Consider the following 22729-nt stretch of genomic DNA (forward strand, 5'->3'; position numbering starts at 1 on the left):
TGTCGTAATTCCTATGTTGCAGTATTATACAATATATAAGTGATTGCATAGTTTTAGTGTTATTCATTTGTTATGTACTAAATACTGCAATATTGGGTCACTTCAGCAGAATCAGCCACGAAAATAGTTAGCGTTTCCACTTTTGATATACAGAATTTGTCTTAGTGTCCTTATTTCCCCAATTTTCAACTAACTTCCTTTCTCTTTTTCAAAAGCTCTAAATTTGGCATGTTTCAATTGCAGTGACTTTTTTCCTTCATTACCGGATAATAAAAACTTGGACATAGTGTCCTTGGACCTTCTAAGACTGAAAATAATTTTCTTGTACGAAGCTCACAGCCGGTAAATAAAATATACATAAACTCATAAATAAAAGTTTATAGTATATCTGCTTTATATTATGAGAAAACTGTAATGAAAATAGCAACGTAACGGTGAGAGTTAAATTTTATTTAGATGTTCTTTGTGTTTTAAGGTTAACTTTCCTTTCATTTTCGATTTCTTGTTTTTCCCTCATAATTTACATAATTTCTTCACAAGGGTAAATATCCCACTCAGAGAAAATGCTGCAAATCGTTGTGTGTAAGCCTACCTTAATATTTTTCTTTCAAATAGTAAAAAAGTTGAATGAAAGTATATTATATAAATAAAGTATTCATACAACACAACAGCTAATTTTAGTTATGTTCTTGCTTTTGACAGAAAGGTAACAGATATATACACATGCTCTACAAGTACAAACTATCAAAACACAATGCCTCTTGATAGCTTACTGCTCTATGTATTCGAATTGTTTACGAAAAAATCTCGAGATACAACAGCAGACAGACTTGAAAACAGCAACGTTGCTAATGTAAGTTTTCCCGAAATTTTCAAGCGATATTCACGCCACATCAAAACTAAGCTCCACAATCTTTCGAAAATAGACCTTTGCTCTAGTTTGGACTACATGGAGGAAGGATTTCTTCAGCTTTCTGAATGCATTAACGAAGTAGAAAGAAATAGAAAATATAAACAAGGAAGTAACAATGAAAATTCTCAGGCAACTTGTACTGCCATCACCAACAGGTATGAACTTTCCATTGCCATACAACGTTCAAATGTTTTTGAATCGGCAAAAAAGCGATTTGAAAAATCCCGTGTAAAAGCAACGAGAGCTTTCAACAACAGAGACTTAAGCTTGGAGTACAGAATATTTGCCGTTTATGTGAAAGTCATAGCGCAAATTTTTGAGTGTCCTGAGAACCCAACGACTGCCATTAATTTGTGTTTATCTTATATAACAAAGCTGCATGAGCTGGATGGTGTTCGTGAAATGTTCTCAGTGTCTATCTCTGGTGGATTGAGGGCGATGCTCGATAAATCGCAAAGAATGGAAAATATGAAGTCTGTCATTCTTCTCAACCATCATTTGTATCAGTTCATTGCAAGGATCAACAACAATCATGATCATTTATCAACTTGGCCAAGTATTGAAATTGGAAAAGAAAAAATTTTTAATCCAATGTGTGACTGGTACAAAGTCTTCACTCCCGAGTCTTGGGGTGAAGTGTTGATTCATTCTTCCAAAGAAATGGAAAAAATGAAAGCCACGATGTTTCAAATACTGGAGGAAATGACTAAAAATGAGCATGTCAAAACATTGCCATCATCAGTTGAAGGAACGAAGAACTCAGGAAAAGAAGATATTTTGATTGCTGGAGGATACTCACAAGCTACGTTAAAAAGTGTTGAGATATTTTCATGGAAGGAAGAGAAATGGTTTAATATTGCATCAATGAAAAATGAACACTGGTTGGCTTCGTCGTTTATTTATAATGATAATCTATTTGTTGTTGGAGGTAGTGGTAGCAAGTCAACAGAGACATTGAATCTCAAACAGTTACCTTTGACATGGAAGACATTTCCTGGAGAGCTTCCTTATGATTGCTATGCTCATCAAACTGTTGTTTATAAACAACAAATTCTTTACATCGGTGGTTTTAATGAAGACAAAAGAACAGCATCTGATCTGATCAGTAAATTACAGATTACTGGTGCCACATCTTGCGTTTTAAAAGAGTTGTGTTACTTGCCTGAACCAAGAGAGTACCATGGAGCTGAGGTGGTTGATGATAAAATTTTTATTTTTGGAGGAATGGGGAGAGATAACAACATTTTGTCAAGTGTTTTGGAGTTTTCCTCACCTCTTAAATGCAATAAAAGGCCTCCATTACCTTATTCATTGTTTGGAATGGCAACAGTTAGATGGAAAGATCAAGTTGTTCTTCTTGGAGGTTATAATGGAAGAGAAGTATTGAACAGTGTTGTCATGTATGACAGTAAGACAGGTCAGACCACACTCTTACCATCCATGTTGGAAAATAGAACTAGGTGCTGTGCAGTTATAACAGATGATACAATTGTCGTAATGGGAGGTTTGAATGATAAAGTTGAAGGTCTTAAATCAGTGGAATGTTTTAAAATAGGAAGCAGTTCTTCATGGACATACCTTCCTTCAATGAGTCAACCAAGATTTGGAGCCATTACTGAAATTTTACCCTTTGGACAAAAATACATTTAAACTTGGTAGCTAAAATTACTAAACGAACGAACGTTATGTAAAACTCATCAATATTCCTTTGGATTATAAATTTTTAAGGTTAAAAATGTAAAATGCATAAGGTAATCATTATGTACTGTTATAAATTACTAGAATAGGTGGCTGACTAATAATTGAATTATGTTCAGTTTGTTAAGGATAGTTTATGTAATATCATACAAACTTAGACCACCCAATTTTTCTTCGGCAAATTATGTCCTCACCCCACGCCCCTCAATCTTGAGATCATCTTGGCACTATAACTATTACCTCGTGTAAGTCTTGACTGTTAAATCTTTCCATCCTTTTATAATTTATTGTACTGATTATTGTTAATTATACAAAAATATTCTGTTTATCTATTTATTCTTAATTCGTCGAAGCAATTAAAAAGTAGAAAAAATTCTCCTAGCCAAAGTCTGTATTCGAAATGATGTCAACTTTTGTTTGCATGTGGTGTAAATCTCGCACGATAACTTTGCGATAACTTTCATTAGTGACATCACCCTTTTCAAGTGTGTCTAAGGCCTTACCTCGAGTTTTTTTTTGTATAAAAAGTTGAATATTGAGTACACTAGCCTTTCAATGTTTTGATGATTTTTACTAGTAGTCTCTTGCATCATATCTTAAACTTTGTTGCGTCTCTGTCAAAAGCAAATATATAGTTATGTTTGTATGAATACGAATAATAAAATTTCAATGTTTATTTTTTACAATTGGTACAACTGTCCTGTATTCTGTCGTTAATATCAATTTCCCTTTTTCTAATATTGGTGTAACTGTCCTGTATTCTGTCGTTAATATCAATTTCCCGTTTTCTAATATTGTTGAAACTGTCCTGTATTCTGTCGTTGGTATTAATTTCCCGTATTCTAATATTGGTGTAACTGTCCCGTATTCTGTCGTTAATGAAATATTCCCGTTAATGAAATATTTTCTAACATAGGTTTAACTTTCTTGTATTTTATATCTGGTACAACTGCACTGTATTCTCTGTGCCTTTATTTACTAATATTTTGAGGTAAGATATCAGACTAACAGATGCAAAAATGTGCTTCCTCTGTCATTTATATACGAGCAACAGAGTTGTGGATCATAACAGTCTATTGTAACGTATTGATATAGTTCTATATTTTCCTGTTCAGGTTCATCTGCCTTCTTCTGTCTTAAAAATTATTGCTGTTTTTCTTGACCATAGCGGCAAGAAATTAAAGAGATCGAAAGAAATTTGAGGTGCTGCAAATGCTTGGAAAAAAGATGGTTTGCCCAGTTGTAAAGTTAAATTTATCGGTATTTGTACATCCAATTGGTCGTTGCTTTGCCCATTAACTTGGACAGTTGATGGGAGTTGAACATGCATTGTCGGATTAATTCTCAATTAATTTGTGACCGAATTTTCAATCCTATATCTTTGGCCTCCTGTTTGTCTTTGCATACTGCTTGTTTTTACAAATGCATATCAAACTCGTGAATACTTTCTTACAGCACTCGTAATTTCCGTCTCACTGTTAGAGATATTTTTGTTTTGCTTTTTTGTATAAATTTGTATCTTTATATTTTGTGCTGAAAAAATACTGGAATATTTATGACAGGTAGAAGAAGTACTTGACAATGAATTTTCCAATAGTGCAAGAAAATCAAATATGAGAGAGGAAGAACAAAGACGTATCTGTAAAACATTTTATATCCTATATTCTACATTTTACACAAAACTTTTTATTATTTTCAAAATCTTTTACAGATACGTATTGTTGAGAAAGATAAAGAACCAAAGGTATACACGATCGTGTTGAAATTCTCAGGCAAAGATTTTACGTAAATAGAAAACATAAAGATATCAATCACATATGATATGGAAAGTTGTGCCCATCTTAAAGAGTTTTGGCGGTCAAAAACGTGCTTACTTTATAGTTGAAGTGAGTACTATGTACTAAAAGGTTTATATTACTGCCCTTAATTTTAAAATTTGTATAACTGCACTGTCTTCTGTGTTTGGTATAAATCTCCCGTATTCTATGGAAGATAAATTTTCAGTTTTCTAAAATTGGTGTAACTGTCCTGTATTCTGTCGTTGATATAAATTTTCAGTTTTCTAACATTGGTGTAACTGTCCTATATTCTGTCGGTATAAATTTCCCGTGTTCTAATATTGGTGTAATTGTCCTGTATTCTGTCGTTGGTATATATTTCCCGTGTTCTAATATTGGTGTAATTGTCCAGTATTCTGTCGTTGGTATAAATTTCCCTTGTTCTAATATTGCTGTAATTGTCTTGTATTCTGTCATTGGTATAAATTTCCTGTGTTCTAATATTGGTGTAACTGTCCTGTATTCTGTCGTTGGTATAAATTTCCCGTGTTACAATTTTGCAGTAACTGTCCTGTATTCTGTCGTTGGTATAAATTTCCCGTGTTCTAATATTGCTGTAACTGTCCTGTATTATGTCGTTGGTATAAATTTCCCGTGTTCTAATATTGCTGTAATTGTCCTGTATTCTGTCGTTGCTATAAATTTCCCGTGCTCTAATATTGGTGTAACTGTCCTGTATTATGTCGTTGGTATAAATTTCCCTTGTACTAATATTGCTGTAATTGTCCTGTATTCTGTCGTTGGTATAAATTTCCCGTGTTCTAATATTGGTGTAACTGTCCTGTATTCTGTCGTTGGTATAGATTTCCGGTGTTCTAATATTGCTGTAATTGTCCTGTATTCTGTCGTTGGCGAAAATTTCCCGTTTTCTAATATTGCTGTAACTGTCCTGTATTATGTCGATGGTATAAATTTCCCGTGTTTTAATAATGGTGTAACTGTCCTGTATTCTGTCGTTGGTATAGATTTCCGGTGTTCTAATATTGCTGTAATTGTCCTGTATTCTGTCGTTGGTAAAAATTTCCCGTTTTCTAATATTGCTGTAACTGCCCTGTATTCTGTCGTTGTTATATTCCGTTCCTCAATACAGTGCTATGCAAACTCCAGGGCTTCATTTCCGCGTACAGTGTATAAATGCAGGTTTTTAGATGTAAGTCCAAATACCAAGACCTCTCCGAGGTCATTATAGGTATCAAGCACCTTTAGCAACATTCTTGCTGTTCTTAATAAGCAGGCCTTTTAAAGTGTAACAAAGTTCACGTTTAATTTCAGTAGTTTTACGTCAAAGTACTTTTACAGCGTTCTGCTCACTGTTCCCTGAACGTTAAGAACGATAGGAGAAACTGCCGTGTTTTTACGATTCCATACTCTTTTAAGTTCAGGATTTAGGTCATAAGACTCCAAGGGTTTTCCTGATCTTTATTTTCAATTCTTGTGTCTAATGGGCATGCTATACAATGTTAAAACTGATTGGTTAAAATAAGCATATGATTGGTTAAAGTAAACATAAAATATTGGTTAAAGTGGTTACATGCATCTGAGGTAACCAATTTAATGTCTATTAATATGCAAGTTTTTTTTAGGTGATTTTAGACAGTGTCTAGTTTTGATTGTATAATTTCGTTGTCTCTTTGGATTTTCTTGGCCAATAATGTTTTTGTCTCATGCGCTTTCTTTAGTTGATGACTGTACCATTTATCTAAATGTATGAGATCTACCTTAAGTCACCAAGTTACTCAATCCTAACACCACAGGAGTCTGAATGTGCGAGATCTAACTTAAGTCACCAAGTTACTCAATCCTAACACCACTAGAGTCTAAATGTGCGAGATCTACCTTAAGTCACCAAGTTACTCAATCCTAACACCACAGGAGTCTGAATGTGCGAGATCTACCTTAAGTCACCAAGTTACTCAATCCTAACACCACAGGAGTCTAAATGTGCGAGATCTACCTTAAGTCACCACTCAATCCTAACACCACAGGAGTCTGAATGTGTGAGATCTACCTTAAGTCACCAAGTTACTCAATCCTAACACCACAGGAGTCTGAATGTGCGAGATCTAACTTAAGTCACCAAGTTACTCAATCCTAACACTACAGGAGTCTAAATGTGCGAGATCTACCTTAAGTCACCAAGTTACTCAATCCTAACACCACAGGAGTCTGAATGTGCGAGATCTAACTTAAGTGTTACTCAATCCTAACACTACAGGAGTCTGAATGTGCGAGATCTAACTTAAGTCACCAAGTTACTCAATCCTAACACCACAGGAGTCTGAATGTGCGAGATCTACCTTAAGTCACCAAGTTACTCAATCCTAACACCACAGGAGTCTGAATGTGCGAGATCTAACTTAAGTCACCAAGTTACTCAATCCTAACACTACAGGAGTCTATAGCAGCTTCATACCCTTTAAATGATATGCTTTAATGTCGACTGACACAACAATTGATTAGAACTTGTGTTAAATGGTTATTTTTAAACTCTGGAGAAAAAACTTGTCCATCAAGCCCGTGCAACTATAGTTAACTGTTTTTTGTCTGACAAGGACATGAAGGGAAAAGAGAAGTCAGGCGCGGGAAATGGATAATTTTGAAGAGAAATCTCGAAAGGAAATTGAAGGAAAACAAGTAGCTGTTAGCTATGTTCTGCTTAACAAAGAAACTTTTTGATGAAGAAAGTATTTTAGGAACAGCAAGCAGATGGGTGCACTGGTGTTAAATTTGTCATTTTCGAAAAATTGATAAAAGGAATTATGAAAGAAACTGAAAATGCTAAACCCACAATTTTCAAAGGTTAAATCGAAATAAATTTAAAATTATTATTATTATTATTATTGTTGTTATTGTTATTAGGAGACCAAAACATTTACATCTTCCTTCGATGGTGCTAGAACTCCCCTTGTTGAAGCTTCAGAGAGTGAGCCCTCCTACTCCACATGTCGATGATTGGTTAAATGTAGTTTTTCAATTTTTTAACTGCCGAGCATGGCCACGTAGCTATAAGTGCAGTGTGACTGTGAATTTAGCTCTATTTCAAACCAAAAGATCATTTTTGTCTAGTGTTTTTGACTTACAGCTTTTACGAATAATGATTTACAATTTATCAGTCATCCCAGTCATACGTTGTAAACATTTATGACGTGATATGATGTCTTCAAGATTTCCCGGTATCACCTTCGTCAGTGACTCTTCCCCATCTCTGATAGCTACATTTAGATGTGCAGCTCTATTTGAATGTTGGCTGATGTACTATTAGGAAAAATTTTAGGTAAGAGGGAAGAGTTTTATGCTGCATAAAATAATTTAACATTTGAAAGTAAATTCCTTCAACCATTGCTAAGTTGTAATTTCCTTCAACCATTGTTGAGTTTAGACTCAACAATTTTTTTGTTGATGTTCTTACGATTAAAAGCGTAAGATGAAAGAAAGTGCAAGTGTTTCATTGAAATGTTTTATGTATTTCTTTGCTTCAGTTACGAGGCACGAACGTCAAACCTTCCTGGAACATATTTTATTGTTTTCATACATAGCGTTGCATATATACGTAGAAAAAGAAAGAGAAAGCTCTGGCTTCTAAACCTGTATTTTTTCGTTTACACAAAGTGAAGATAAGGCGGTGTTTTGCTAGGTCTTCAGGCACTATAGCGATCTCTAAAGGTACATACAAAAAGACTTCAGACAAAGGTGAGTGAAATTTTCATTATTTTATAGATTGTATGTCTATAGAGATACATATTTAATACATAAAATATAGTCGGCATTCATGGATTTAGATCTATAGTTTAAGGTGATTCAAAATACCGTCAAAGAACAACCAAATATAGACAAATTGAATAACACCAAAATTATCAAAAGGCAGTATTATCTTAAGGCCGAGGAAGTTTAATTTAATTGAATAAAGCATAATTATTCAACACTGATCTCGCCAGGGCTAACTTTTGGTTTCTCTTTCGTTTCTCGCTTGGGTTTCTTGATGCTTGGGTTTCTTGATGCGTTTCTCGCTTGGGTTTCTTGATGCTTGGGTTTCTTGATGCTTGGGTTTCTTGATGCTTGGGTTTCTTGATGCTTGGGTCTCTTGATGCTTGGGTTTCTTGATGCGTTTCTCGCTTGGGTTTCTTGATGCTTGGGTTTCTTGATGCGTTTCTCGCTTGGGTTTCTTCACTGCATAAATAATTTAATATGATTTTATTCAATTCACATATTTTAGTAGAAAGTTTTGATCTTTAAATAAATTTTGATTCATTTATAAAGAAAAGTTTTTTTATTCATAATGTCTACATTGGATATTGTCTGATTCTTTTCATAATCATTCAAGTATAACATACATATTTGCTTCATGGCCGCTCTATATTAACAAAACGAACAAAGTTTCTATGATGTATTGTTGCACAAAAAAAGAGAGGGAAAAAGTTGTATATGAGAGTATTTTTACAGAATTCGTTTTAGTTTTATGGTTTACTTTGTATAATCCATGGACCAAAAGTAATAAATCCGTTACGCCAACCTCTCATACTGAAAATTATAATTCGGTTGAGTTTTGTTTTTGTTTTGTTATTGTTGCCAACAGAAAACCAATACAGATGAGGTTTTAATAAACCTCTATGTTATTGTATCGACTTTTTATAAATAGCTATTTGCTTTCATATATGTTAAAAAAAAATTAAGGGTTTTTCTGTGCATTTCTTGTGGCTATATTAAGTTGTAGAGTTCCTAGAGAAATGATTAAGGTGCAGCTTCTGTATACCTGATGCAGCGAATCTATTCTTTTCAATAAAAAATATAACTAGTGACTGCCGAGATATCATTCAATAAGAGATTGCTTATTTTAAATGATTCATTGACTGTGTAGTTTAAATCCTAAATGTCCTCGATAACAATCCATAAATTAAGTCAAAAATGTTCTCAATTATCAATTTCTAGATGCAACTAAACAACGGAACTTTCCTCATCACCAATAAGTTGTATAACCATGCGAAACTGGCGATGTGGGGAACTGATCCCAGAGATATGGGGACTACTGAAGAGAAGGCAGATAAAGATCAGTTATGGCAACTGAAAGAAGAACCAAAACATCCCGGATATTATTACATCTGCAATTTGAAATATGTTACATTTCGACTGGCCAAGTGGAGACCTGGAATTGAAGACGTTGGTTCGTATACTGGCCCTCATCATGACAATCAGTTGTGGAGATTTGAAGATACCGGTGGTATGTATGCTAAGTAAAAACCTAAGTTTTCTTCATGTTATAGCCAGGACCATGGGCAGCCACGATTGTCTAGCTGTCCGGACTCCATATGTTTTGGAGTGTAGGTGTCCTTTACGGAAGTAAATTCACGAGTTTGGTTTCTTTTTTGATCATTTATGATAAGAATGACAGATTTTACAGTTGTACAGAGTTTTCAAAGCAATAAACCTTTTACTGTATTTCAGTCAAAAGTTGAAAACCGAACTAATGGTCTAATATTAAATATTTTCATCCCAAATTTAACAATTTTGCGTTATGACATATTGAGTGTGGAGCACTCCACAACTTCTAAAGGCTTTGAAAGATCTCAGTCAAAAATGTTATATAAGTTACTAGAACCCAATCTCTTGGATGTTGAGCTACGGTGTCAATGGTAAGGCAAGGACGCCATCTTGAAAGATGGCAAAAATCATAACACTCAATCAATTATAAGACAAAAGAACGTTGAAAAACCAATCCTAATGAATATTTTGAAAACTACACTTAAATTATAAACTCAGAAGAAGCATAGTATACTCGTGCATGTCGTCAGTTTTGCCACATTTCAAGATGGCGGCTTGCCTTTCTCTTACCAAGTTCGGTTTCTTGAAGACTGGGTTCTAGGTCATTTCCTGCTCATTACATAAGGATTTAAAGTATGATATGCTTAAGAATAAAATGTCGACAAATTTCATTTAAGACGGTTTCTATCGAATATACAATTTTATCTACAACGAGGCAAGACTAAGAAAATGGGGAAAAGAAAATGACGAATGGGGCACTGGTGAAGGCCGTGCTCAAGATGATGAATCATGGAAACTGGTACCTAGGTTCAGAGCAGACGTCAAAACTGCTACAATATGGAGCGTAGACAACAGACGAGGATCAGAATCTTTGTCAGGAAAAGTATCCGTAACCACTGGCCTCGAGTTTTCATCTTACTCGTCTATTTCAACCACAGTTGGTTTGGAACAATCTTTATAGACTTCCATTTTGCGTGCTGCAGGGGATGAAGAAGTACAAGCCTGGATAAAGGCAGTGATTAAATATTCAATGTTGCACAGCAAGGAAGACTGGAGTCGTACTTCGACGATAACGTTTACAGCACCAGCATACAAGAATTATCGTATAAAACAGTTGATGTGTTATTTCTCGAGTTCTCTTGTATCTGATGACTGTGTTTTGACATGCAATTGCATCGTTGAAGAAAGCCAAGGAAACTTTAACTAAAACATAACTGTGTTATGAATCTAATGCTTTCGCTCACATGAATATTCATTTGTTATTTAGATATTTCTTCGACACTTCGTTAGGACGCGTTCACCTGTATATATAAGTTAAATGAAAGAATTTTGAGCTGCGTCAAGTAGATATGAAGCAGCGTTTGTGTAAATGTCAGCAATGAATGTTTAGAAAAATTGCCTTTTTACATCAAATTTGGCAATTTACTAATACTTAAAACATGATATTTCTATAAGGGTTTGCACTATATTATTAAAATCTTTAGGATCCACTAATTTTTTGTCTACAATGTTGTATGCATTTTTGAATATCATTTTGTCTACCTAGTTAGTGTCTATTTTTGTGTCTTCCTTTGTGTCTATCTTTACGTATGTCTTTTGTCTTCTTTTTTGTCTGAATTTTTCTTTCTTTGTGTCTATATTTTTTTCCATCTGTGTCTACCTTTATTTCCTATTTAATGTATAAGACTTCCTTTGGTTCATTTTTGTTGTTTTTTGTCCATCTTTTTAGCACTTTATGTTTTCTTTTCAGTTTTTTATTTTGTGGATCTTTTTAGTTTTATATGTTTCTTTATTTTTGTCTATTTTCCTACTTTTTGTCATCATTATCGTTTACTTAGTAATTTCGATTCTTTTATCGTAATTTTATGTCACCTTATTTTCGATCTCATAAAGTGTACTTTTGTCTATCTTTTGTTAATCTAATGATTATTAATTGTGTCTTCCTTTGTGTCTATAATTTTGTCTGTCTCTTTGTATAACGTTTTTGTACAGCTTGGCTCTACCTTTGCTTCTATTTTTTCTACTTTTTTGTTCACCTTTTCGTCTACTTGTGGTATATCTTTATGGACTCTTTGTTTATTCTTTGTTTCACCTTTGAGTTTTGTCTGTTGTTAATCATGTGTTCTCTCTCTCTAATATCTAATTTTCCCCCATCTTTTGGTTCACTTTTTGTTTATCTTTGTATAAAAATTTTCTGTTTATTTTTCTGTTAGCCTTTAAGAATTTTCTTTTGCCTACATTTGTGTTTACCTTTGTGTTTACTTTTTGTTCGACTTTTGTGTTTACCTTTAAATCTACATATAAGTCTACCTTTGTGTTGATATTTTAGTCTACGTTTAAGTCAACCATGGTGTCTACCTACTTGTTGATCTTTTGTCTATCAATAAGTCTACTTTTTTGTACTTCTTTTTGTCTTTGTTATATTCTTTTAGTCCTCTTTGTCACTTTTTGTTTTTTCCTATTTTTTTTCGTTTTATCTTTTGTTTTTTTTAATCTTAACTTGATCTCTCTTTTATTCACTTTGTGTTTATTTTTTGTCTTTTGTTTTCATTAGTTTTGTTTTCAGCTATTTTTGTGTGTGGCCTAACTTAGGTCATCTCTTTGTTAATCTTTAGTTTAATCTTTTGGGTCCACTTTTGTGCCCTTTTCTTGTCCTTTGTTCTGTGTTTATTTTGTATCTTTTTCCCTTAGGATTCTTAGTCGTTCTTTGTATGTGCCATTTTGTCCCCTCTCAATCCATTTTATATTAACTTTAGTCTTACCTTTTGTCCACCAAGTATTGATCTTTGTGTGCACTTCTTTTCTCTCGGATTTTATATCTTTCGGGCTATCTTTCCGATTATTTAGGTTTTATTTTTTGCTCCATTTTTTGTCTACATTTTGTTCTTGAGTAATTCTTTTTTATACCTGAAACGCATCTTTTCATAGTTTTGTCTATGGGGTCCATAATTATTATCTTAACCTTTTATCATTTCCTGAGCTGATTTTGTAATCATCTCGGATCTATTCTCTTTGAACCCATCTTTGAACGATTTTTTATTTTTTTTTGTTCTTTTGCTCATTACATTTATTGTACATTCTTCTACGTCTATTATTGTATTCCTTTTTTCTAGCTATGTACCCATTGTGTTATGTTTTTGTTTACCTTTTTGTCTACCTTTGTGATTACCTTTTTGTTGGCATTTAGTCGTGTCTATTTATTTGTCTACTGTATTCTTTTTCACTTTCGTATCCAGCTTTTTTCTTGTTTTTTTTCTACCTTGTGATTATTATTTAGTTAGCTTTTCGTCTTCCATTATGTCTACTTATGTGTCTACTGTATTCTTTTTCACTTTTGTATCCAACTTTTGCTTGTTTTTTTCTACCTTTCGGTCTGCGTTCTTGTTTATTAGTAATTTGCAGATTAAAACCATGTGTATCAATATTCGATCTATATTAGAAATTTATTATTTCTATTTTGCATAGTATTTCATTGTATCTAGAATTATTCCTTAACCCTGATCATATCTATAGTAGCTAGTTAGCATCACTCAGATGTTACATGGACCTAAATGATAATAGTTTAAGCATGTGTTAGCTTAACATGATGATCGGGCTATGGAGTCTCAACGATTCGTCAATTTCCTGATTACGAAAGAGCTCCTTTTTTAACCATGTACAAGTAAAAATCAACGAGACAAAACAGAAATTAATTATATTTATTGATAAACCAATCGTTTGTATGAAGACTAAAAATGTGGCCCTGTGGGATTCATCAGTCATCATAAAGCATGAAAGCACTTAAAAGTTACTGCTGACACAACACATTTAAGCGAAAAGAAACTACAACAGCAAAGGCAATGGAAGAGCAAGAAGGAAATTTATTTATACTGAAATAGCGACAACTTGTGTATAAATCGATTATGAGAAAGAAGTTTGAAAGACTACATTGAGGACGCAAACACGTCAACGTTAGTTTGATCTTGAGGAAGAATTAGATGGTGACTCGAAGGAATTCTCAACGACGCAAGGTTATAAACCAGAAAAGCAGAGTAACAACAGCGTTTACCAAAACTGCATACGTCGATGGATACACTGCACCATTTATAAGAATTTGATAAGATGGCGATTTATACTAAAGCTTTGACATCGAGTGCTAGCGTAACGCAAAAAGCCAGATATTGTAGTACGCCATGACGACTATATATACAGTGGTTTCTCATATCAGCTACGTTCTTTACACAGTTTTTAAAGATGTTTATGGCTGCGTGATGATATGACTCTTGAAATCAGCACAACACTCCTAAAGACACCACAGAAAACAAATGATCACAAAATGTATTTCATTTTAGATGAAAGACCATACTCTAATGGTAGACCGCTCTTGAATCCTTTAAAAGAAGTTATCAATTGTGGAATAAACAAATACTACAATGGGCGTTTAAAGAAGTCTTCATTGAATGACCGCATGGAAAAGTGCTGCATATGAAAGACTTGTACAGACAAAATTCTTTTGCCTTTATATCCCTTTCGCTGGAAATTATCTCTTGGCTCAAAACTATATATGTATTTTTCATGTATGATCAAACTAACATTAATATGTGCTATTTATACAATGCAACACTCTTGTACGACTTAAATTAACAATTATGATTTTTAGTTTGTTCCGTTCTCTTTAGCATAAAGCTCTTCTTTAATCCTAATTTAATACCTTCATACATATATTTTTTTAATTAATTACTACAAAGCCGGAATCGTACATTAAATTGATCAGTAATCTTCAACGAACTTTCTGGTCTACTGCAAGACACAACCTTACGAGGTTGCAAAGTGGAGGTTCAAACCCTGTCTGGAATAAGATATAGTTAGATCTAGGATGAGTTAAGGAATGAGAAAATAGTGGTGGTCAACAGTGCAAGAAGGGCGTTTCTATTACTGAGTTTTTAGAGAATGGAATGCGACACTTAGTATAAATTCAGAAAAAACACGCTCTCCGATGAGAAAGAGGAAGGAGGAAAAAGAAGAGCAAATAAAAAAAAGAAATAGTTTCTCACACAAAAAATCACTCTTAAAAAAACTAAGTCTTTCGATAAAGTTTCTTTATGACTCCCTAGGAACAGGGAGTCAATTTTTTTAAATTTTAATAGTCAGGAAATTCAAGAGCAAAAAGAACGCCCTTACATTCGCTTCTTACCACCTGACACTCGATCCTCAGTTCGACTTTTTGTATTCCCACCTGCCGCGTACACTAAGGTGTGTTGTCAGAGGGGCGAACCAAGATCTTATGCACAGGAGGACAGTGATGGCCAGTCGAGCTATACGCTCAACATCGAATGCTAACGGTTTTCTGGCGTATTTTCTCATTTTTTTAAACTTTGAGGTGAAAGAAAACGTTAATATCAGTTTTGAACCCGAGATGATGCGATCGCCGTATGGACAACCACAAATGTTCCTCTCGATATGCAAAGAAAGCAACAGGGATTTGAACCTGGGATGATGTGATCACCATACCAGCAGCTATAGTTGAACCTGGGAAGGTGACATCAACAGCGAAGCGATGAATCATTTTGGCGAATGGAAAAGAGTAACTATTTCACAATGAAAAACTTATTTGAACAATTACTCTATGCTCTGACTTAGGAATTCACAAAACCTTTAAAATGAAGCAAATAATTTAGCCTGATTTGAAAATTACGACTAAAATGACTTATGACGCTCAAGAAAAGGTTGTACGTTTTGCGCTTTAAGTTTTTACTCTTTTCAATGACTCAAAATCATTTCACGCCTCGCTGAATCTCGCTTACCGGGCTCAAGTGAATAATACAATATAATATATTCTTTCGTAATTCATGTTGTAATTTACTGCGCAGAAGACTAAGAAAGAATGCACAATGTCAGGTATTGCTACATAAAATATCTTTAAACTCAACATTCAACGCATCATTTTCTTGCATGTTTTGGAAAAATCCAAATTTTCAACACATCAATCCACTGTTAACGTCTCTATTTTGTTTACATTTTGTGTTGATTTGTGATTGTCGAGTCAACAACCAAAAATATTCAATAGAATTCGATAAAGGTGCGAGTAGATTTTTCACAAAATGTGAGTGTTCTTTGTCCCGTGTCCTCTAAAATTCTGTTATGCCTTACAAAAGGCGAGCGAAATATTTACATCTTCCCAATATGGTGTTACATCACCGATGTTAAATTACCATTACATCATAGTGCTTTAATTACATAATAAACTTATAACAATTGATACATACTAATATTATAAAATATACAAGTGTATAATCTGTAATAAAAATATCTTCGCAATTTCATCAAACCTACAAGAAAAGCAAACCATTATTTAAATTTCTTTTGCCACAAGCAAACAATGAATATGCAAACCTTTCGTAGGTTATGAAACCTTAGACGTTTTGGTATCATACCCTACTCCAATTTCCCGCCAAAAAGTTTAATAGGAATCTAAGGCCTTTTCAAACGTTGCACTTTTTATGCACCGAACGCATTGAAGACAAAAGAAAATGAGATGAACGTCCTCATTTTCTCTTGTTTTAAATGCGTTCGGTTCATGTAAAGTTCGACGTTTAAACTAGGCCTAAAATAGACGTATTATCATATTTTCAAACTAATTACCAGACCTCTTCTAAAGTAAGCAATACCGCTCTCCTTAGATACATCAAATAATTATTGGATAAGATAGAGTTTGATATCATGCGAAAGCTGAATTCAATAATTGTTTTCTCATTCCCCTCAACTGACTGAAATAAAAAGAAGACAATTGGATGGATGTAAAACATTTTGAGAACCTCAGCTGATTTGTCCTTTTCAGACGGTCTATTCAATTTCTTCTCGCTTAAATATGTTATAAATATATTTGACGCCAGCTTCCACCCTTTTTTGTGTTTTCCGCATCCTTTTCCTCCAAAAGCTTTCGCACATCATTTTTAGTAATGGCGGCAAACATTTCACTAATTAACTTTCTTCAAAACTGGCTTTTGCCAGTGAAAACAATAGTGGAAACTATTACTTGTAATTGAGACGTCAGAATTACAGATAATCAGGAACTATTTCGAATGTTCTACCCACCCTGTTCATTATTCTAAACCCCGCGACCCTGTAACTCTCCGGGACTTACCACTGTGTGATAGCTAGATTGTGACGGTGATTGATCAAGGACAATGTCAGTTTTGGTTGACTTGTTTGTAGGTGATGTACTTTCTGGAGTTTGTGTAGTTATAGCACTGGTATCTGATTGTCTCCGTTGATGAATTTTCCCATCGTTGATATTTTGGCCGTCGACGACGCTAGGAGGTCGCGAACTTGTAAAAATACCTATAAACGACCTCCGCTTTGAAGCTTTTGCCGCTTTCGTTGAATTATAGTCAATGTTGGGTTTTCCATCCTTAGAGGAACCCGGAATATCGTTATTTTGCACTATATTTTCAGCCGAACCATTTTGCGGCGCTTTGTCGACAGATTTTTTCCCTCGTGAACCGAAAAGTCTTTTTTTAAGCGAAGGTCGTCTTTCGAAGTTTTGATCATCTCCAGAATCCGCTCCGTCACCTGCGTTCGATTTCGTTTTCTTCAACAACGATTTCGTTTCATCTGTTGACTTTTTTCGAAAAGGAATTGACCTAGCTGGGGCACTTGTAGCAGAATAGTTAAGGCCGCTCGCTAGGTAGTCGGTACTGCCTCGTCTCAAGCTCGAGACCCTCCGTATAAATCGACGTTTGTCCATAAGAGGGCTGGTGTATTGAGTGTACGGAGAAGAAATGCTTGACATTGTTATCGTCGGACTAAAGTTTGACGAGTCATCAAACAACGATGATCGCGTCGTGGGAACTTGTTCTCCAGGTTGACTACCAACACTGATACCAGTTGTAGCTTCAGCTAAACCGTACTCTAGAGAATGAACGATGTTTGTAAGTTTTGTGTAAGATTCATTTGCATTGAGCTGTAAAATCAACTGTGGTAACAAAATAGTAAACAAGATAATCATTGTCTTCAATGTTCTACCAACTGAATTACAAAATCGACTGTAAACTCTGATATTATAAAACACAGTTCTAGTTTCTTTCATATCTTAATATAGAAGATAATAACATCACGTTGTTGTGATGTACTCAGGTATAGTAAAAAGATAATCATCGTCTTCAATATACTAGCAACTGAACTACAAGATCAACTGTGGACTATGATGATATTTTAAAACACAGTTCCAGTTTCTTTCATATGTTAATATCGAAGATAATAACATCATGTTGTTGTGATGTACTCAGGTATAGTAACAAGATAATCATTGTCTTCAATGATCTACCAACTAAACTACAAAATCGAGTGTAAACTAATTCATAACACAGTTCTAGTTTGTTTCATATTATAATATCATATATAATGAGAAGATATTCATGGTCAGCGTTTCTAAAAAAGAAACACAATCAAACTCCATATGGTTTTTCTGGTGAAAATTGTTCATGTTATGAATGTCACAGTTATGAAAATATAGATGACACGGATATACGTATAAACAGAACATTACCTCTGTTTCTGACTGCTTGACGCCATAACAATCTTGTTATTTCTATAACCCAAGATGTCTTGATATCCAAGTTTTTAGCCTAAAAATAAAACTACAAATTCATTCTGTAGAACATGCACTAAAAGTTCATAACGGCAGTATGTATAATTGAGGGAATTTACCTCCAGACAAGCGAGTGGCAAATTTTGCTGCATGCAAGTACAGGCATGATAACATAAAGATAGCCTTCCTGTTAAAGGACATTGGCAACGAAAATTTTTATGGCATATTTTTGAACCTTTGTGATGTCTAACAACTAAAATAAAAAAATTTTTTCTCAAAAATATTTTGTTGCTGAGATATTTGCAGCAAAAGTTTTATAAATTGCGCCATCTTGGAAAAAATTTTGATAAAATTATCTCGAGCGGTAGTGACGTCATTGGCTGGTGAGCAGTCAAAACAACAATACAATGTACTTTGTGATTGACTGCGTTACAACACATTTAAAGCGTATTTTACGGGGTTTTTTTGCTGTAATGGATGACATACACAAAAATCAACCGGGTGAGGTTCTGCCCTATCAATATGAACCTGAAGTGAAGGCCGAAACTAGTGAAGAAAGCGGTTCCGAACAGGAGAGTGAGCACAGCGACTTGTCCTCTTCGGATGCTGAATTTGAGAAAGCAAATGCTTAGCGCCTTCAAACTCTTAGTTGGTGTAAGTGTGGACATTGTACTTTGTCAAAAAAGGCAATCGAGTGTTTTTGTTGCCACGAAAAAGCGCTTGAATACGATGAGTATGAGGCTTTGCTAAGCCAAACAGAAACTCAAGGAGTAAATTGCTTGACAACACACCAGGAATTTAGGGACAATATGCTCTCAGAAAGTGTGTTAAAGATAGACGTGTGTCGGTATCTTGAAGAAAACTGGCCCCTGTCTGATGAGGATCTAGAGAGAATACACAAGCTGTATCGATTAGTTGCCTATCAAAGATGTTCTAGGTGGATTTTTCAAATTTTGGGGAAGAAACATCGACGACCATTTCCTGCTTGTGTTTATGCTAGCATACGAAAACGCTTCGCGTCACCAGACGGACTTTATACACATTTTAAATACGCATATCATCACGAAAGACCGTAAATTTAGTCTTAGACAGACGCTCTTTGATGTTCTTTGTTATGATCTGCAATTGCGATGCCATATCATTTTCAAAGGATTGTCACGAACTGCGCAAAAGCAAAATGCATGAGTGATCCACCCAAAACTTGTATTCATTCATAAGTTATAAAGTTAATAGAAAAGTGTACTTGTACATTGTGCACACAAACACGCACGTAAAACATTACGGATAAACGAAACTCTACAGTCATGAACAAAACATAGCGGCTTATAGCTTATCACCTATATAAAACTACATAATCTTTCAAAGACTCTTATGTATATTAATAATAAATTAAACGTATAACTCATTTGTTGGTGACAGGTTTGTAATATGGTAAAATGAAATATTTCTATTGCACGAAATGTTCAGTGTATAAAACGCGCTTGTTGTTGAAATATTTCTATTGCACGGCTTACACTTGGTATGTCGGCAAAACCTAGTTGTAAGATCTGCTAAAATAAACGTTTCTACGTCTTATAATCGTAACAACCGCTGACTGTTGTTTTTGTTTTAAAATTCCAGTGAACAAATGTGCTAAATATTATTATAATACTAGTATTTTATATTGTGTCATTCAGAGGATACCAGCCAATGGCGTCAGTAATGTATTCCGGCATAATTTAGCATAAGGCTTTTTTTTCAAAATGGCGGATAAGGTTCAACTTTATGTCAAATTTTCTCAACAGCAAAATTCAAAAGAGACACGAAAACACGAAATTAAGTATTCCATAGCTATCTATGATAAACGTATGAAAAAAAAATTTTCGTTGCCAATGTCCTTTAAAGATTCATACCTCTAAAATAACCGTATCTTTAGCGTTTCGCCTTCTTCTAAACCATAATTCAAATCTAAGACCGCTTTCGCCAACTGACTCAGTCAGACCAATGTCTGCCGTCTATATAAATGACATGTTTATAGGATAATGTATTTCGGTTCATGGAAGCCAACTTTAAAAGTACATCTTTCTTGTAAAAAAAATTCATTAATAACTAGGTAGCTATTGAAAACAAAAACAGTGCGATCCGTCTTATGTTTTGATAGACTTGTGTTGTAAATCTACTCTCCATTTGAGAAAATTTCCTGTGAGAAATTTTGTGGAAAACATAATCCAATCTTGACACGAAATAAGAAAGAAAAACCACTATCGAGATTATGGCGTTGCAAACACGCGAACAAAGGACTTCGATATCTAATCGTGGTTTGGATGTCCATATCTGATTTAAAGTCATTTTCGCACAAAAAAAGCAAACCTTTAGTGAGCTTTTATAAATAAAAATATCCGCGCCACTTGTTTGTTTTCTTGCTTTGCTGAAAAGTACCATGTCTTCAAAAAGGAATACTCGACGAAAGTGTTTCTTTCTCGATTGCCACACGATGAAATCGTCCTAAATTGAAGAAATTACCCTTTTACTAAAAAAAATCGAAGTTCAAATAATTTAATTCAAACTTACCATACGTAAAAGTTTTCCTTGTTCCTTTACGTTGACCTAAAGCAAAATAATTTTTTGAGAATCTTCGAACAATTTTCGTTGAAAATTCGCTCACTCATGGCTTTCCAACAACCTGACAACGGTTTCACAAACAATGGGTTAGCATTTGAACAATCAGAATGCAACTGTTGCAACAGTTACAAAGTGTAGACTGATTTACGCTGCTAAAAAGGTCGGCAAGTTGTCTACAAAAGGCAAATTGTTCACACAACAGAATCAAGCTCAAAAGCCATATTGTACTTCGTAAATAAGCGAATAGCTTCAAGTTGATAAAAAAACATCATCGAAGTGTAAAGTACTTTATAAAAAACGAATGTTGAAAAAGTTCTGCGATTTTCAGGACTGAAATTTCCAGGGCTACACAACTGCTTCAACCCTTTCATATTTACGTGAACACAGGTACCATCAATAACATCGTTTGCTTTAGTTCGTAATTTAATTAAAGAGATTCGCGAGTTAAAAAATGAAAAATAACATTAAAGCATACATCACATCCCCGTAAAGAGTCCATAGCCAAAAGATCGTTGCCATGTCGTAGTTGAGATTTGACCATTTCAACAGCACTCTAAAAATTCAAGTGTTGAGATGTTATAAAGTTAATGACGTCAGCAAGACATAAAATAATTAAAAAATTACCCGTAGATGCGTTGTAAACGAGGAATGAATTTCAATCACTTTGATCATGTCCTAGAAAAGAGGGCAGCAGATGAATAAAATAATGATAAAGATAAAATACAAAAACTTAGGTACTTCATGCATGTTTTTCTTCATATTTAGAAAACCAGACATTTTTCCACTCAAGGTGGATACAATCAAATATCAAATCTCTTTTTTTACCTGTAAAAGCAAAGCGTACTTTCCAATGCGTTGAACAGGTTTGATGAGGTAACTGCACAAATCCAGTTTATCTTGCAGTTCATCTTGTCGTTTCTTTAAACGAAAGATTGAAATCGTCGGCAATGTGCGAGATAATTGTTGAAAATGGTTTGCTGTCAATGGCTGTTATATTAAAGAAGAGCTGAAGAAAGAACGAGACAGCAGCTGAAGGCAGAGGTAGAAGGGAGCTGAAGAAAGAAAACACAGCACCTGAAGGTTAAGGGAAAAGGGAGCTTAAGAAAGAACGAGACAGCACAGCAGCTGAAGGCAGAAAGAGACTAAGAGAGCAGTTGAAGAAGGAGCGAGGTAGCAGCTAAAGACAGAGATAGAAAGCAAAAGTGAGAGAGAAGGTTTGTTGTTAAAAGGACTTATTAGTAATAGAAAGAATAAATACGAAGATATTTTCTTACCCTGAAATGAACGCTACCATGATCACGAAGAAGCTCGTCAGATATCGGCTTGTTCTTGTTATACAACGCGTACAAAAAGAACTGCCTTTCCTACAGCACAAATAAATCAAAAAGTTTCATGATAATTTTCCTTCACTTCAAGATAAAATACATGTCTTTCTCACCCATTTCAAAAACGTAGCAGCAACTTGATAAGGTCTTTCTAGACATTGCTCAAGTTCTTGTGAAAAATGTCTGTGAAAGAAAATCAAGATAAAAATATGGAAGTTAAGTTTGAACAAACAACACGAGTTTTAGTCTTGAATGAAAGAAAATATTCAAGTTCTTGTGAAAATTTTCTGTGAAATGAAGTTAAGCGTTAAAATATAGAAGTTAAGTTCAAACAAAGAACACGAGTTATAGTCTTGAATGAAGGAAAATGTTAAAGTTCTTGTGAAAAATGTCTGTTGAGCATTCAAATATGGAAGCTTAGTCTACAGTCTGTATAGTATACCACTAGCCAGGAGTACTTATAGTAAACTAAATTTCAGGCCTCTACTAACCCGCGCGGCCATATCAAAGATGGTGACCGATATGTACT

General features: G+C 34.4%; 3 protein-coding genes and 1 long non-coding RNA gene across 9 annotated transcripts in view; 3 read left to right on the forward strand and 1 right to left on the reverse strand.

Moving 5' to 3' along the window:
• Positions 1-409: 409 nt before the first annotated feature.
• Positions 410-2563, forward strand: LOC124436080 (kelch-like protein 38). Its single transcript, XM_046986009.1, has 2 exons — positions 410-853; positions 927-2563. Exon 2 carries the CDS (start codon positions 950-952, stop codon positions 2561-2563), a length of 1614 nt encoding a protein of 537 aa, XP_046841965.1. The 5' UTR covers positions 410-853; positions 927-949.
• Positions 2564-3846: 1283 nt separating this feature from the next.
• LOC124436762 lies at positions 3847-7069 on the forward strand. The gene is made up of 3 exons (XR_006945472.1): positions 3847-4252; positions 4323-4497; positions 7002-7069. It is a non-coding gene; the product is annotated as an uncharacterized LOC124436762 (long non-coding RNA).
• Positions 7070-8057: 988 nt separating this feature from the next.
• On the forward strand, positions 8058-10666 carry LOC124436081. Its single transcript, XM_046986010.1, has 3 exons — positions 8058-8139; positions 9376-9664; positions 10383-10666. The coding sequence occupies exons 2-3, from the start codon at positions 9376-9378 to the stop codon at positions 10664-10666; spliced, it is 573 nt and encodes a 190-aa protein (XP_046841966.1). The 5' UTR covers positions 8058-8139.
• A 4851-nt stretch (positions 10667-15517) lies between these two features.
• Positions 15518-22729, reverse strand: part of LOC124437488 (pleckstrin homology domain-containing family G member 4B-like) — a 65166-nt gene continuing 57954 nt past the window's right edge. For all 6 annotated transcript variants that reach the window (XM_046987453.1, XM_046987456.1, XM_046987451.1 and 3 more), the window contains 11 exons: positions 22314-22383; positions 22150-22239; positions 21701-21793; positions 21500-21550; positions 21351-21428; positions 20825-20860; positions 20624-20758; positions 20167-20268; positions 18233-18311; positions 16829-17595; positions 15518-16013 (listed from right to left, as the gene is read on the reverse strand). In XM_046987453.1, coding sequence (XP_046843409.1) covers positions 16008-16013; positions 16829-17595; positions 18233-18311; positions 20167-20268; positions 20624-20758; positions 20825-20860; positions 21351-21428; positions 21500-21550; positions 21701-21793; positions 22150-22239; positions 22314-22383 — 1507 coding nt within the window. In that variant the 3' untranslated portion in view covers positions 15518-16007. The remainder of the gene's footprint in view (positions 16014-16828; positions 17596-18232; positions 18312-20166; positions 20269-20623; positions 20759-20824; positions 20861-21350; positions 21429-21499; positions 21551-21700; positions 21794-22149; positions 22240-22313; positions 22384-22729) is intronic.

The sequence above is a fragment of the Xenia sp. Carnegie-2017 genome, unplaced genomic scaffold (genome assembly GCF_021976095.1).
Source record: "Xenia sp. Carnegie-2017 unplaced genomic scaffold, XeniaSp_v1 HiC_scaffold_16, whole genome shotgun sequence".
Lineage (NCBI taxonomy): Eukaryota > Metazoa > Cnidaria > Anthozoa > Malacalcyonacea > Xeniidae > Xenia > Xenia sp. Carnegie-2017.

What these genes read in the sequence shown, in the direction of transcription:
- LOC124436080 (XM_046986009.1), top strand. Translation starts at nt 950, where the DNA reads ATGGAGGAAGGATTTCTTCAGCTTTCTGAATGCATTAACGAAGTAGAA.
- LOC124436081 (XM_046986010.1), top strand. Translation starts at nt 9,376, where the DNA reads ATGCAACTAAACAACGGAACTTTCCTCATCACCAATAAGTTGTATAAC. An exon ending in GAGATTTGAAGATACCGGTG is followed by an intron (nt 9,665 to 10,382) that starts GTATGTATGCTA and finishes ATTTCATTTAAG; the next exon opens with ACGGTTTCTATCGAATATAC.